At 35.1% G+C, this 15421-nt stretch overlaps 1 protein-coding gene across 1 annotated transcript; it reads right to left on the bottom strand.

The window, feature by feature from the left end:
* Positions 1-4625: 4625 nt before the first annotated feature.
* LOC131028360 (disease resistance protein RPV1-like) lies at positions 4626-8875 on the bottom strand. Its single transcript, XM_057958627.2, has 5 exons — positions 8367-8875; positions 5909-6974; positions 5729-5797; positions 5427-5609; positions 4626-5336 (listed from the first exon to the last, which is right to left on the bottom strand). The coding sequence occupies exons 1-5, from the start codon at positions 8873-8875 to the stop codon at positions 4626-4628; spliced, it is 2538 nt and encodes an 845-aa protein (XP_057814610.2).
* Positions 8876-15421: the final 6546 nt, after the last annotated feature.

Genomic DNA, 15421 nt, shown 5'->3' with positions numbered 1-15421 from the left:
ATCAGCTGATCTCATCTAATTTAGGCTCAATTGAGAATGTTTCTAGAAATCAAAACTTAATACGTGGGATTGAAGCCATCGACCAAAACAGATAATTAGATTACAGACTCCATTACACCTGTACATTTAACACTATTTTTTTTTGGCCGACTTTATTTTGGCTGTAGTCGTGTTATATAGATATGCTCATTCGATGAGACTCAACCTTACCAGCATAAATAGGTGGCAAATTGACCAGGATGAGACAACTTTTATACTAGGAGAGTTAATCCTAGGAGACACGAAAATTTCTTATGGGTTAATTCTAAGTAGTTAGGGGGCAATACTTAGTAGTATGAGAATGGCTTCTGTGATGCCGAACATAAATTTCTGCAATATTCTGGTTTCCTACTATCTACTGACGTAAATGAGTTGGTATTTCAAAATGTTTTAGGGAAGTTTTGTTTTCTTTAGTCAAATTTTCTTGATGAACTAGATTTATGGTTTTGGGAAAATGTTAGTAAACAATATGTAGGCGTGCACACGGTTAATATTGGCTCACATGTGTAGAGGCAAGATTAATCTTTGAATTTGTTATTAAGATGACAAGGACAGAGCTGATCAACAATGTGTGAAGAATGAGTATTTGTTTTTGAGAGGGTTAGGTTTCTTTATTTAGGTATCTATTAGGCGAAGTGGATTTCTTTGAGGATTTTGTAATAGGACAATTTAAGAGAAATGAAGGATATACACAAGACATTACCAGTCATATATAAAGTTCTACGAATAATTAAGATTATCGTTAAATTTGTGATAGCTCTACATATATTTGTGAGATCTGTAATAAACATATAATGCATTTTAAGTATATGCATCATGAGATACATTAGTCATAAACCTCTATAAGTGAATCCATTTCACCATGCATATACACATACATGAGAAAAAAAACGCTATCACAATTCTATAATATTATATCAGATTTAAAATTTGATAAGATATAACATAATCTGCAAATTTCATCATTGGATCATGAAGGCATGGAAAAAACTAATTTTCTCCTAAGTTAATCAAATATAGTTGATCTCATTAAATTGTATATTGCCTCTCACTAATTGGACTAGTACCTACTCCATTCCAAAAATGGGTCAAAGATTAAAAAAATGATGAGAATGTATTTTCTAATTTATATTGGAAACAAGAATGAATGTGTGCAGACCAAAACATTAAAGAAACCAATAATTCCAAATACTTGAAGAATCCATCTAAAATTTGTAGTATCTCACATGCAACAAGTATTCTCATCTTATACTACGAGACTACATGACCTAAATATAAATGAATCTAATTATTAAAATGCAAAAGATCACATACAATACTAATAGGGTTAGCAAAAAGATCTATCTATTGTATGTGAGTAATTATAAGTTAGAAGGTTCCACTTATTTCATTCTTGATCTCATGGCCTCATTACATAAGTAAATGAAATAGTAAAAATTATTAAGTGAACATTTGAAATTCTTATAGTGGGCCACAAAAGATATTAGGTTTGACTTATAATTTAAACCAGTAGCCATGATGATACTAGTGAGAGTTCTTGTAGATCAACAATTTTAGTGAAACCATGCAAAAGATGATGTCTAAACATTAAGAATTCATGCCATAGCATAAATACATGAGGCCCCACTAGAAAAGGCATGAGTATAAATTGATTGGCCCACATACAGGGCATCATGCCCACCAACATTAGAGTTGTCATATGTAGGATGAGTAGTGATTCACTATCATATTTAAGAAAATTGAATATTAAACATTAGGTACTTTTGATATGATTAAAAAATGGTTGGTAAATGAATATTAGAATCCATAACTAGCATGTTACATGTTAACCAAAATTCTTGATAATAGAATTATCAATCATATAATTTGTATGCGCTAATAGTGTGGTACCAACATGTAGCCCATAGTTGGATAACTAGAAAAAATAATAAAATTAATACTAGCTAAAATAAAGTGCAGTGGGGCAATACATATCAAACAATAATGGTAACTATGTCAGGTTGAAAGGATAATGGAATGTGTTCATTATTATGCATTGAATGGCTCTACAAACTCTCGAAAACAATAGAAATAAAGTGCATAAATCACTTCTATGTGCAAAGAACATAAAAATAAATGTCAATGAGTATACAAATTTTTCTTAAGGAAAGGTTAACAATTTTACATGATTGGTTTTGAATAAAAACATGCATAAGTCATCATGGAAATATAATCAGACATGAAGCAAAAAGTTTAATAGAAGTACACCATTTGATCCCCTTAACTAGATAGGGACACCTTGAGGGCAACATAACATAAAAGGATCTGTACCAAAGAATGGGTACAAAACATACATGATATATGGTCAATTAAAAGATTCTATTTGATAGACCATATTTTAAGAAATTATGATAATCATTTATGTACAACCATACAAAGGGATTACTAGGTAGTGGTAGGTGAAGAATAATCTAAATGATAGGAATAACAATGCCTGGAACCATACCCTATTTATATATATCCCTAAAGTTATAATTCTTAAATAAATGATCATTAGTGGTTCATTAGATCATTAAAGAAGAATAAAATTATCATATGAATCATAGTACAAATTTGTTCTCTATAATGCTCCAAACTAGTGATTTCCTATTAAAAATGTGTACTACCATAATCAAGTTGTAAAAATCCATATAAGTTTAAATCATTACATTCATATGCAAATATTTATTTCATTGTTGCAATCTTATGTTTCATTTATTAATGTTAAAAATCAGCTTATTTGAAGCAAAGAATATTTATAATGAATTAATCTTATGTTTTAAATCTATAAGGATTTTCCTTCCATACTTAAGGATTTATACATCTAGCTAATACACACATTAGTTTCATGGAGTGTTTGATATTGATCTTATCAACACTTCATAACCTATGGCATGAAAAAATCATTTTGATTGAATAAGTTTGAACTAAAATCCTTTAAATTTATCTCTCAAGGTAATTTCAAGGCTTATACTTCACTATTTAGGATTATGTGCATGTGGATTTACATTTTATGGATAATATACATGTTCTATAATCCTTCATGGCCTAGGCTAACACATGACTATGTTATACTGCTCATAAATTTAATACATGAATTCTCATAGTCACTCTAAAATTTTTCAATTCTACAATAATTTGAGAAAATGATCTCTAGGGGCATAAAAATTGGTAAGGTCTCTAAGCACCATGAATTGGACACATGGGCAACTCTACCTTGTGTGGATTTCAAGTTACTTAGATGTTCTAAATGCTATTAATTTAAGCCTATTCATTATTATAGATGCAATAATTAACTGAAATAATAAATATATATTCTTTCATTTCTACAATCTACAAAAGAATTATCTAGATCTATTATATAATTTGACTAGATTGTAGCTCTAGAATTGAAATGATACATATGATGCTTAACTTTTCCCATAAACATGACAATTTATTGAATTCGAATTGGCATTGTCCTTTTAGTTTTAGAATTTGGAGTGACATAGTTGTGAAGAGTTCAATATGCATGAGGTATTAAAATTAATGTTACTAGAAATTTGGTTATAGAACTCGAATGTTTTTCTAAGGACATGGCTAATTGGAGAAATATATTCAGTTACCCGTTTGACCTATCTCATCATGGCCTAGGGATCAATCAATAAAAAAGTTTAGAGGAAATTTATGCGGAATTGTTTTCTTTCCTAGAATGTGTGCTACTAGTATATTTGCCCCAATCGATTGATGATTGAAATTTCCCTTAAGAAAATTAATGACAATGAATTCATCTGAAAAATGACTTAAATTAATAACTAGAAACAATATTTGACTTCATCTATCTTAAATAAAATGAAGCCTAAGTAACACCTAAAAGATTCAATTTTATTAAGGAAAAATTAGAAAAACATCATATAAAAATAAGATTAAAATCCACTTTATCAAATTACTTAGAAAATTCCTTATAAATAATTGAGTAGATGACAAAATAATATTTCATTTATTTGCATATATTCTAAAGTCAAAATAAAAAAATAAAAAGAATTTCATCTTAAAGATCCTACTTATTTTCTAAATTATATATTCTTAGAAAATTTTGAATATTCTCCGAAGACCACCTTTCTTCCTATTACATCCTAAGAAATCTAATAGGATCATAGCCATCATTCACCTTATTGGTAAGTCAAAATGCAAATCCATAATCCTAGCTCGATTAGATTTGATAATAATAACTAATCCTAGAGAATATCAACCTATGATGATGCAGTATAACTCATGATGAAAGAATAGAAACAATCGATGAATAGGTGATTGAACCTCCCCTCCCTTTAAGGGTTTGCTAAATCTAGAAGTGTGATGGTAGAGGCCTATAGTGAGATAATTAAAAATAAATAAGAAGGATATAGATAGGCCTACAACAACCATTTCTGATGTATGACTGAACACCTGTTATCAGAATATTGTTGACAAAGAATATCATCAGACACTCTGATGCCAGAGAGAAGCATAAGAGATCGATAGATTAGCACTTCAACACAGATCTTGGACCAATGTTGATCCTCCACCATTACCTTTATTTATAGATTCCTTCATACAGTGTTCTCTTTTACAGTTTCCTTCATAACCCGTGGCTTATTTACAGATAACTGTCTTAAAACCCCCAAAGTGTTGGGTAAAGATGTAAGGTTTGTACAACCTTCCAGATTCAATTTTTTAAGGTTCCTCATATTACCTATTGAAAGAGGCAATATCCTAAGATAAGGGCTTCCTATTTCCAGAACTTCCAAGTTAGTTAACCTCCCCACTTCGTTTGGTAGTTCTTGCAAAGTTGTACCTTCCAAACATAAGCTCCTTAAAGACACCTGAGATGCAAGGTTAGCGGGCAAAACCCTAAGCTTTCTACAATCTTTAAAATTCAGGTGCTTCAGGCTTGTAATCTTGCCAAGAAAATGAGGTGAAATCCCTAAGTTGCCACAACCTTGCAAATCCAAATGTTGGAGAAGCACCAATTCCTTGAAAGACTGAGGCAACTCCTTTAATTGGCTGCAAAAGGAAAGGTCTAAATGCTGCAAGTTTATTAGATTACCAATGTCTTTGGGTAACAATGTCAGTGCCCTGCACCAACGAAGTGTAAGATGACTCAGAGATTTTAGCTGACAAAGCTCTTCTGGTAGACCCTTCAAATTAGTGTCCGGCCAACCATCTACTACGATTGTTTGAAGATATTGAAGCTGTCCTATTGATTTTGGAAGCTTCCTAATGCTACCTGATATATTCAACTCTCTCAACTGGGTCGGTTGCTGCAAATTCAAGAAACAAAACAAATTACATTATAAGATTGGAACCGGACAATCGACATATGTTTAAGAATAGAACTGAGTGTTAACCACCTCTGCATTATGAAGCCATATATTGTTAAAAGCCCCATTAAAAAGCTGGAGAACTATGAGCTTTTGTAGCGAGATTGCGGGCGGGATTGTTGTGTGTGGACAATCATACCAGCGAAGCCATAGTAGGTCTGTTGTCTCATTCCAGCGCACTCTATTGGAGAACTCCCCTTTAAGCACAAGTACCTGTTTTCAATGGGTATAATTGCCACTCAAACTATTATATTAAGATTAAAAGGCAACTGCAATTTTTTGATGTAAGCACGCAACTCTTGAAAATGCTTTTGGAAAGTATGGCAGTTTACCCTAGGAATTTGTCGGGCGTCCGTTACCGATAAACCCAAGTTCTTCTGGATTTGAGATGCAGAGTAATCCTGTAATTTCACAAAATTCAATGAATCGACTAGGACGCAACCTGAATATGAAACCCATTCAAGATATCACAGCTTATTTAATTAACATATGTCAAAAAGTATTGAACTTACCGCCTGTTGATTCTGTACAATCCCCGGAAGAGAAAAACGGCAAGGCTTCCTTTGGCCTGCTAATTCTTTCCCAAGATTTATGAGGTGCCGATTCATTCTGATGCGGTTTTCATGGTCAAGCTCGACAATTAAATTATTCTGCAATGTTTGTACAAGGTGCTGACTGTTCCTCTCCGAAGCATCCCATATTGGGATTGCTAGACTCAACTTCTCTCCATAGAAGAAGAAAGATATATCGAACAATAGCTCTTGTTCTTCTGTTTCAAGTGCGTGAAACCTTGACAATAGCTCCTCTTTGATATGCTCATCCAAATCACTGGATATGTCAAGCAAATGAGATTCCCAGTAATCCCTGGACTTGCCACAAAGTTGTTCTGCTAAACGCACTAGAGGAAGAGGTGTCAGATCGCTATTCTCTAAGAAGCGTTCAACCAGATCTTCAAATTCAGTGGCTGAACGTGGTTGAGAGAAAGCATGCAAACAGAAAAGCTGTTTGGCATGCGACCGATCGAGCTTTTCCATTTCATAAATGGAGGATATGCCACAACATTTAGTGATAGAAATGTCCCGTGTTGTGATTATAATCAAACTTCCTGATCCAATGCTCTCCTTCGTAGGCAACAGGGAATTTACTTGGTCCACATGTTCGATGCCATCTAGAACAATGAGAAGGCGTTTGGATCTCAGAGGATGAGAAATTTTTTCCTTTTGCTGACCTACATTTTGCAGTCTGAAATCTTCGATATCACGCGCCAGGTCTTCCGCCAACTTTCTCTGCAACTTACGGAATTCACTTTCATTTGCAGTTTCTCCCACAGAAGAAAGAAAACTCGAGCTATCAAAGTCCCATCTTTTTCTGTTGTATAATTCTTTCGCGAGCGTTGTCTTACCGCAGCCACCCATGCCCACAATCCCGACAATTTTCACATCTTCTGATGAAGATTGAATCGTAACTTTCTCAAAATTCTCAACTGCTTCATCGAGTCCAACGCAATGCTTACCCACCTCTAGTGAAACGATCTCCTTCACTCTTCCCACAATATTCATCAACATTTTCTCCGCATCACTGTAACAAAATGTTGATACAAAAATGAGAGTAGTAGGTAAAGGGATTTGGTATAGAGGTATAAGAAATATTATTTTGTAGTGATGATTTGTTTTGTTCTCTTTGTATAAACTTATTGTAACCCTTGGTTGTGGCCTAGAACATAAGAATCTTTAATGGTAGATGTAGTGAGTTTTAGAGATATAATATATATAGTGAAAATATCTTAATGTATAGGTTTTTGTTTTAAGGATTTTCTGAGAATAAATCTTGTCTTGTAGTGTGTTATATTGGATGTTCTTTTAGTCTTTGTGTGATTCTATTATTTTTTACTGTCGTTATTGCTTTGGATTATTAAGAGCACAGAATTCAATAGCTTTCTATTGGACCCTCCTACCATGGCTACATCACACCATAAAGTATGGTAGATGCTATCATAATCAATTGATTAGTTGAATATTAGCTTATATCCCACAAAAAATTTGAAGATTCTCATTCTTAATCATTCAAGAAAAAGAAGTATACCACTGATAAATGAATCGTGCCCACTACTATTCACAAGATCTATAAAGAGAAATTAGCTAGAAAAAAGAAAAGGGAATATATTTTAACTATGATCAAAAGTGGGGTAGAAGGGCATACATATCATGAATAATAATTATATCTCATTGATTTTATGGGAGTTCAATTATACATAATGGTTTTTAAAATTGAGGTTGAAGAAGAAATATAACTAGAGGAATCTATTAAAGAGGTTCATATCTCTATTTATAAACTTGTAAGCTTTTATTCTCCTCGAAAACTAAAACTCATTGGTTACATCAATAATCAAAAGATTGTGATTATTGATAGTGATTATTGATAGGTCAAAACTGGGGTAAAGAGTGAAATGGATTTCATGTTTAACAATAAATTGCAGTTTGGTCTAAGTGTCAATCGAGGGACATAAAATTGTGAAAGGTTTTATGGCTATATGCACAAGGGCTGCTGATAGTGAGGTGAATGGAAATGAAAAATGCGACTACAAAATAACAGAAACTACTTAAGTGAACTCTAGTTGAATCCTTCTATTATACTTTTGTGACACGAACTACTATAAAGACAATAGTAAATTGTGATGGGAGAAAAAGTAATAGTTTAAGATAATTCCAAAAAGTAAACCTATAGCTCTAAAATGTTTTGATCTAAGAAACATAATATAATAAAACTGATAAATGATTTAGCTGTTAATACTCCAATTTATGATTGAATTACAAGAAATAAGCATCAAACTATGATTAATGTAGAAATAACTCCAATCCAATCAATAATAGAAATGAGAATAATCTGACACAAAAGCACACAAAACTGAAACAATAAAAATTGAGAAAAGCACTTATTATTAAAATTATAGTTATCATAAGCCATCATTACCCATCAAAAATGATTCTGTTCTTCATATTTGCAACATGGTTGAGAGCTCTTATCCATCCTTCAATCTCTTTGGGTTGGTATGTGCTCACGCTGTAAAAATCCGCAAAAGCCTGTGCATACATCCCTTCTTTTCTCCTCGCCCACCTCACGTCTGCAGGTGAAACGCCATAGAAGACAGGAACAATTTTGGCACCAATTGCTAACATGAAGGACAGCTCCGTGAGGCATCGAGGACATTCGGCATACTTCCTGGAAAAAATAGCAATATGAGCAGACGAACTGCGCATAGCATCTTGTTTTGTAATTGGTAAAGAATCCCAATGATGTAGCTCCTCTTCTGTGTCAAAATACACTCGCAGTCCCATGAGGAGAAGCTTCTGATATAAAACGAACCCAAAGGAGTTTTTGCCCTCCTTGCCAGCGTCATTAATAAACACATCATAGTTTTGTGGCGCACTTGTAATGATTGATTTCCCATTTCCTTCCTCCTCGACTGGACTCTTACCCATGTTGGCGATGAAGAATGTGAAGAAGCGAAATAAAGCAACACAGATATGTTTCCAGATTCACAACCAGAGTCGTTTAATTTACCAAGAATGCATTGGACAAACCTTAAGCCCAAGCAACAAACGTTTTAGTAGCAGGTAATTGCAGATATTCCAAAGAATATCCTAATTTAAATTCCAAAGAATATAGGAATATACAAGAACATTTTTGTGTATTTGTCGCAGGTGTTTCATTCATGTATTTGGACGAACTCGCCTACGACTCGCAGCCGGCTTTTATATTCGTTGTTAATGAATGTGGTCAATCAGAGGGTTTTCTCCGCATTTGCTTAATAGAATATGCTAATGGTACAAGAAAACCATCCCGATTAAACAATCATTTTGTCTCATAATATTTTTCTTAGTTCTATTTTAAATTTAAATTTAAGCTATAACATTAAATTAACCCAGACAAAAGAAACTGGATACCCCCAAAAAGACAGAGAAGGACTCTGTTAGGAAGAGCATCAATTGACCTGCATGACTCAGATAATGAAGAGGAGAGGATTCTGGAGAGGGAAAGGAAGGAGGATAGTTCGGAGGAAAGAAGATTGCTAGGCTACTTGCAAAGGAGAACAAGATTCTGCTTGAGACTAAGGAGATGGCCACTAATCTCGAAGAAGCCTTTAACCTGGAGGGAACAGAGGATATATCTAATGAGGATTCAAAGGAGGAAGAGTTTCAGGCTAAAGAAGAGGAACAAGAAGAAGAGATGGAAGAAGAGATGGAAGAAGAGAACGAGTCAGAGGATGACTCAGAGGATTCTGACAAGAACTCACCGCCTTCAACTCCTCAAGAGGATGTGGAGATGGTTCCTTATTCAGTGGATCTACCATCATAGAAAGAAAGCAGTAAAAACCTGGAGGATCAAATTATGGAGCTTAAAGAGAGAGTCTTGAAATTGGAAGAGAAAACTAATGACTACAATCAGCATTTTGATAAAATATGTGAGGCTTTTGGCTCGCTCTACACTATCACAGATGGTATCATGAGGAAGGCTGCTATGGGGGTAGTGTCAGGACTGAGCAAGATAAAGAAGAAATCAAGAAAGACGAAAAAAGGAAGGGAAGATGGACGAGGACAGTGAAGATGGGGGGGACAATCAAAAGGATACATTGGCGAGTCAGGTTAATAGGCTGCAACGAAATTGGAGTATCATCAATAATGAGTAAACTGTTTTGCTTAGTTTTTGTTATGTTTAACACTCTACTTAGGATAGTAGATGATGGTGTCAGTATATATGATAGTATGGGGCCTATGTGCCACTTAAGTTAGACTTTTATGAAGATGGTTTCTATAGTTAAAGTTTTTAGTATTGCTGATACTCATATTACTTTTATTATGCTTGGTAAGTGGTGGTTAGTCAATATTAGTATGTTTAGTTACAAAGTCATGTTATTTTTTTATTACATCTGAGGAACAATAGTTTGGGCTTCTTTGACTGGGTGTTTGATGCCAATTCGTTTTTTGACATACTCTAATTTTGTTGTTTTATAGGTTCGGGGTGATGCAAGAGCATCCCCGGTCTATGAGAAATCTTGCATCAACAAAAAATATTTCCTTAGTTTTGTTCTAGTTCAATTCTGGTAGCAGATTTTTGCATTTCTTTCAGTGTGTTATGGTAGCTAGTTCTTTTTCATTTCAGATTAGATTTTTGATTTCCATGCTTTTTCTTGTGCATTATCCTAGATTTTTAGTTCATTTGAACTCTTTTCAGGAGAGTTATTCCTTCTGAAGTGTCTGTTTCTTGGTTCCGGAGCAGTTTTGAGCTTACTGTCTATGTTGGAGATTTCTTCTCGTGTGGAGCGAATTCTTGGATTGCAGTTCAATTTGGCACCACACTTGATGTTCTTAGGCCCTTGGTCGACCTTCCTATGTTGTCTGTACTCCATGTTTGTTCTTGGTGGATGAGATCTTCATGTTTTGGGGCTGACCTATTTTACATGTGTCATTTTCCTTTCTTGGTAAATGTAATATATTGTGGCCGACCCATATTTGTTCTAAAGGGTATATATATGGTTATATGTGATCCTTAGGAGGCAGTTCAAAGGTTACGAGGATCTAGTTCTTGGAATTGTAATTCAGATGCCTCTTAGAGGTCCAAATGGATTGTAATTTGACATAGAGTTTAAAATAGGGCATGTTAGCCTGCATGTAAGTGGATAATTACCGGATGTTCTATGATGATAACATGATGCTACAGATATATGATTTTGCATTTTATTTATGTTTTGTTGTTGCTTCCGTTATGTTAGTCTTGTTGCATGAACTAGTTTGTTCTCTTTGAGGACCCAACGGACCATGGCTATAGCAAGTGGTATCAGAGTTGGTTGTGAACTTTGAGGCATTCCTTTGGGTGAAAAGACTACCAAGTGGAGGCAAGCTGCAAGCGTGTTCAATAGATCATCTAGTGTGAGGCAATCAAAACCGATAGTTAGATCACCAAGTTGAGGTAGTTGCACTTGAGCAAAGGAGGGCATGCTACCAAGAAGGATGAACCCCTAGAGGGTAGAGCAGATGATGGAGGATTTCTAGAATGAGATGATGATCGAGATCTGAAATGCATTGGCTGGTTTATGGAGGAATCCAAAATCTGAGGACGAGTATGAAGAGGCTCGAGAAGAGCTTAAGGTCGAGGAAGCTGAAGGACCAGAAGATGAAAGAGAAGAAATATTTCTGAGAGCAGTGGAAAAGGTTAGTAAATTTCATAAAGTGGAGGTTTTGAACTTTTTCGAGACACCGAATCCGGAAGATATGATGGATTTGATCGAAGAATTGGTGGAATACTTTGAGTTTAAGGATATTAAGGACTTGCAGAGAGTCCAGTTGGCACAAATTAAGTTAAAAGGGCATGCTTCTTTATGGTGGAAGGAGTTGCAGAGAGATAGAGTTGAGAATTGTGAGAGGAAGATCACCCATTGGATACATATGGTAGAGAGATTGAAGGCTAAATTAATTTTGGGAGACTATGAGTTGGAGTTGTTCAAGAAGTTGTAGAACCTGAAGTAGAGGAACATGAGTATGAACGAGTATACTAAGAAATTCTATAAGTTAATGATTAGATTTGGACATAGATAAATGGATAGAGAGAATGTGGATAGGTACATAAATGGACTTTCATTTAACATTCAAGATGAGATAAGTATGCTGAAGATTTCTACAGTTGAAGAGGCTTACCAATATGCTTTGAAGGTTGAGGAGAAAGTGAAAGAAGACAACAAAATAACCCCAGAGGAAAGGAGAGATATAAAGGACAGATGAGTGGCCGTATAGAGAAGCAAAATGTTGAAGAAGAATCAAAACCTAAGTGGAGTAAACAACCAGATCAAAAGACATAAAGAAAAGGGAGTAGCAATAGCAATAAAAGAATTTTTGGGCAAATGTTTTAAGTGTGGAGAGAGCGGACATAGATCTTTTGAGTGCAAGAAAGGGATGGCAAGAAACTATGTGGAAAACGAGGATTAGGAAGCTAGAGTTACAAGTGAGAATGTATTACAACCAAAGTAGGGAGAATCCCCTATGTTCAGAAGAGTCTTGATGGAGCATAGCAGTGAAGATACCGGACCTACTCAAAGGATATATCTTTTTCATACTATGTGTAAATCTGGTGGTGAGTGTTATAAACTTATTGTGGATAGTGGAAGTACTGATAACTTAGTATCTAAGGAGATGGTAGAAAGCTTGGATTGAAGAGGCTTAAGCATCCTTTTCCTTACAAGGTAAGTTGGTTACAAGATGATCATAAGTTTTAAGTATAAGAGAAGTGTTTGGTGAATTTTAATATTGGACCTTTGAGGGATGAGGTCTTATGTGATATTTTGTCTATGAGTGCTTGTCATGTTTTGTTGGGAAGACCTTGGCAATTTGACAGAGGAGATATTTATGATTGTAGAAGAAACCTAATTACTATTGAAAAGGATGAACATAAGTTCAAATTGGATTATTTGAGGGAGGAAGACAAGGAAGTGAGGAATTTGAATCTTGAGAGAAGTTGCAGTACTGGGAAGCAGGTTGCAGAGGTTGCACTAGATGGTAGCACGGATTTACAAAAGTGTCTGATAGATAAGCCTGATAGTAAGAAGGAATGAGATGACAACAAGGTTATGGTGGACAACCAGATGAAATCTTGTGGTAGAAATAAATTAGAGTTGCAGAAGAAGGAGACTATCGGTCAACGATAGTGTATAGGTCTGAAGGAAGGGAAGAGAAATAAAGAGAATAAGGAGTTAGAGAATCCAATTGCAGTTTTGGAGGATGTAAGGAAGAGGTTTGCAGACAAAGAAGATGTTTGGATCAAAAATGAGCATGGGATCTATATCCCGAATCTTTTTCAATTTTCTTGAGTTGCCTCTCATGGAACGTCTCTTTCTACCTGGGGTGTCTAATGCTAGAACCTCCCTAGTTTATGATAAATCTTGCATCAACCAAAAATATTTCCTTAGTTTTGTTCTTGTTCAATTCTGGTAGCAGATTTCTGTATTTTTTTAGTGTGTTCTAGTAGTTGGTTCTTTTTCATTGCCAATCAAATTTTTAGTTTCTAGGCTTGTTCTTGTGCATTATCCAATATTTTCAGTTCATTTGGACTCTTTTCTAGAGATTTATTCCTTCTAGAGTGTCTGTTTCTTGGTTTTGGAGCAGTTTTGAGCATACTGCCTATGTTGGAGATTTCTTCTCGTGCAGAGCGATTTCTTGGATTGTGGATCAGTTTAGCACCAGACTAGACTTTCTTAGGCCCTTAGCTGACCTTCCTATGTCCTCTGTACTCCATGTTTGTTCTTGGTGGATGAGATCTTCATGTTTTGGGGTTGACCTATTTTACACATTTCATTTTCCTTTCTTGGTAAATGTAATCTATTGTGGCCGACCCATATGTGTTCCAAAGGGTATATATATGGTTATATGTGATCCTTAGGAGGCAGTTCGAAGGTTATGAGGATCTAGTATTTGGAATTGTAATTCAGATGCCTCCTGGAGGTCCAAATGGATTGGAATCTGACATATAGTTTAAAACATGGCATGTTAGCCTGCATGTAACTGGATGATTACTAGATGTTCTATGATGATAACAAGATGCTGCAAATATATGATTTTGTATTTTATTTATGTTTTGTTGTTGCTTTCATTATGTTAGCCTTCTTGCATGATTTGGTTTGTTCTCTTTGAAGATGCAATGGACCATGGCTATAGCAAGTGGTTTCAGAGTTGGTTGTGAACCTTGATGAATTCCTTTGGGTGAACAAATTGTCGAGTGTAAGAAAGTTGCAAGCATGTTTGATAGATCATCTAGTGTGAGGCAATAAAAACTAGTAAGATCACCAAGTTGAGGTAGTTGCATTGGAGAAAATGAGGAGATGCTGCCAAGAAGAATGAACCCCCAGAGGGTAGAGAAGATGATGGAGGATTTCAAGAATGAGATAAGGAACGAAATCTGAAACACATTGGCTGGTTTGTGGAGGAATCCAAAATTTGAGGATGAGTATGAAGAGGCTCGAGAAGAGCTTGAGGTCGAGGAAGCTTAAGGACCATAAGATGAAATAGAAGAAATATTTTAGAGAGCAGTGGCAAAAGTGAGTAAAGTTCATAATGTGGAGGTTTTGAACTTTTTCGGGACACTGAATCCGTAAGATATGATTGATTGGAACAAAGAGTTGGAGGACTACTTTGAGCTTAAGGATATTAAGGACCCATAGAGAGTTTGATTGGCACAAGATAAGTTGAAACGAAATGCTTATTTATGGTGGAAGGAGTTGCAGAGAGAGGAGTTGAGAATTGTAAGATGTAGATCAACCGCTGCATACATATGGTAGAGAGATTGAAGGCTAAATTCATTTTAGGAGACTATGAGTTGGAGTTGCTCAAGAAATTGCAGAACCTGAAGTAGATGAACATGAGCATGAACAAGTATATTGAGGAATTATACAAGTTAATGATCAGAATATGGACATAGAGAAATGGATAGAGATAATGTGTATAGGTACATAAATGGACTTGCATTTAATATTCAAGATGAGATGAGTATGTTGGATATTTCTACAGTTGAAGAGGCTTACCAATATGCTTTGAAGGATGAGGAGAAAGTGAAAAGAAGACAACAAAATAACCCTGGAGGAAAGAAGAGATATAAAGGATAGATGAGTGGCAGTATAAAGAAGTAGAATATTGAAGAAGAATGAAAACCTAAGTGGAGTAAAGAACCAGATCAAAATACATAGAGAAAAGGGAGTAGCAATAACAATAAAGGAATTTTGGGGTAGATGTTTTAAGTGTGGAGAGACCGGACATAGATATTTTGAGTGCAAGAAAGGGATGGCAAGAAACTGTGTGGAAAATGAGGATTAGGAAGTTAAAGTTACCAGTGAGAATGTGTTGCAACCAGAGTAGGGAGAATCCCCTATGTTCAGAAGAGTCTTGATGGAGCAGAGTAGTGAAGATATCAGACCTACTCAGAGGAAGAATATTTTTCATACTTTGAGTAAGTCTGGTTGTAAGTGTTGTAAATTTATTGTGGAT

This window comes from Cryptomeria japonica, chromosome 7, assembly GCF_030272615.1.
Source record: "Cryptomeria japonica chromosome 7, Sugi_1.0, whole genome shotgun sequence".
Taxonomy (NCBI): domain Eukaryota; kingdom Viridiplantae; phylum Streptophyta; class Pinopsida; order Cupressales; family Cupressaceae; genus Cryptomeria; species Cryptomeria japonica.
The sequence above is the reverse complement of the archived record's forward strand: the minus strand, read 5'-3'. Positions and strand labels throughout refer to the sequence as shown.

What these genes read in the sequence shown, in the direction of transcription:
- LOC131028360 (XM_057958627.2), bottom strand. Translation starts at nt 8,875, where the DNA reads ATGGGTAAGAGTCCAGTCGAGGAGGAAGGAAATGGGAAATCAATCATT. An exon ending in TTGTACAGAATCAACAGGCG is followed by an intron (nt 5,798 to 5,908) that starts GTAAGTTCAATA and finishes GTGAAATTACAG; the next exon opens with GATTACTCTGCATCTCAAAT. An exon ending in ACGCCCGACAAATTCCTAGG is followed by an intron (nt 5,610 to 5,728) that starts GTAAACTGCCAT and finishes CATTGAAAACAG; the next exon opens with GTACTTGTGCTTAAAGGGGA.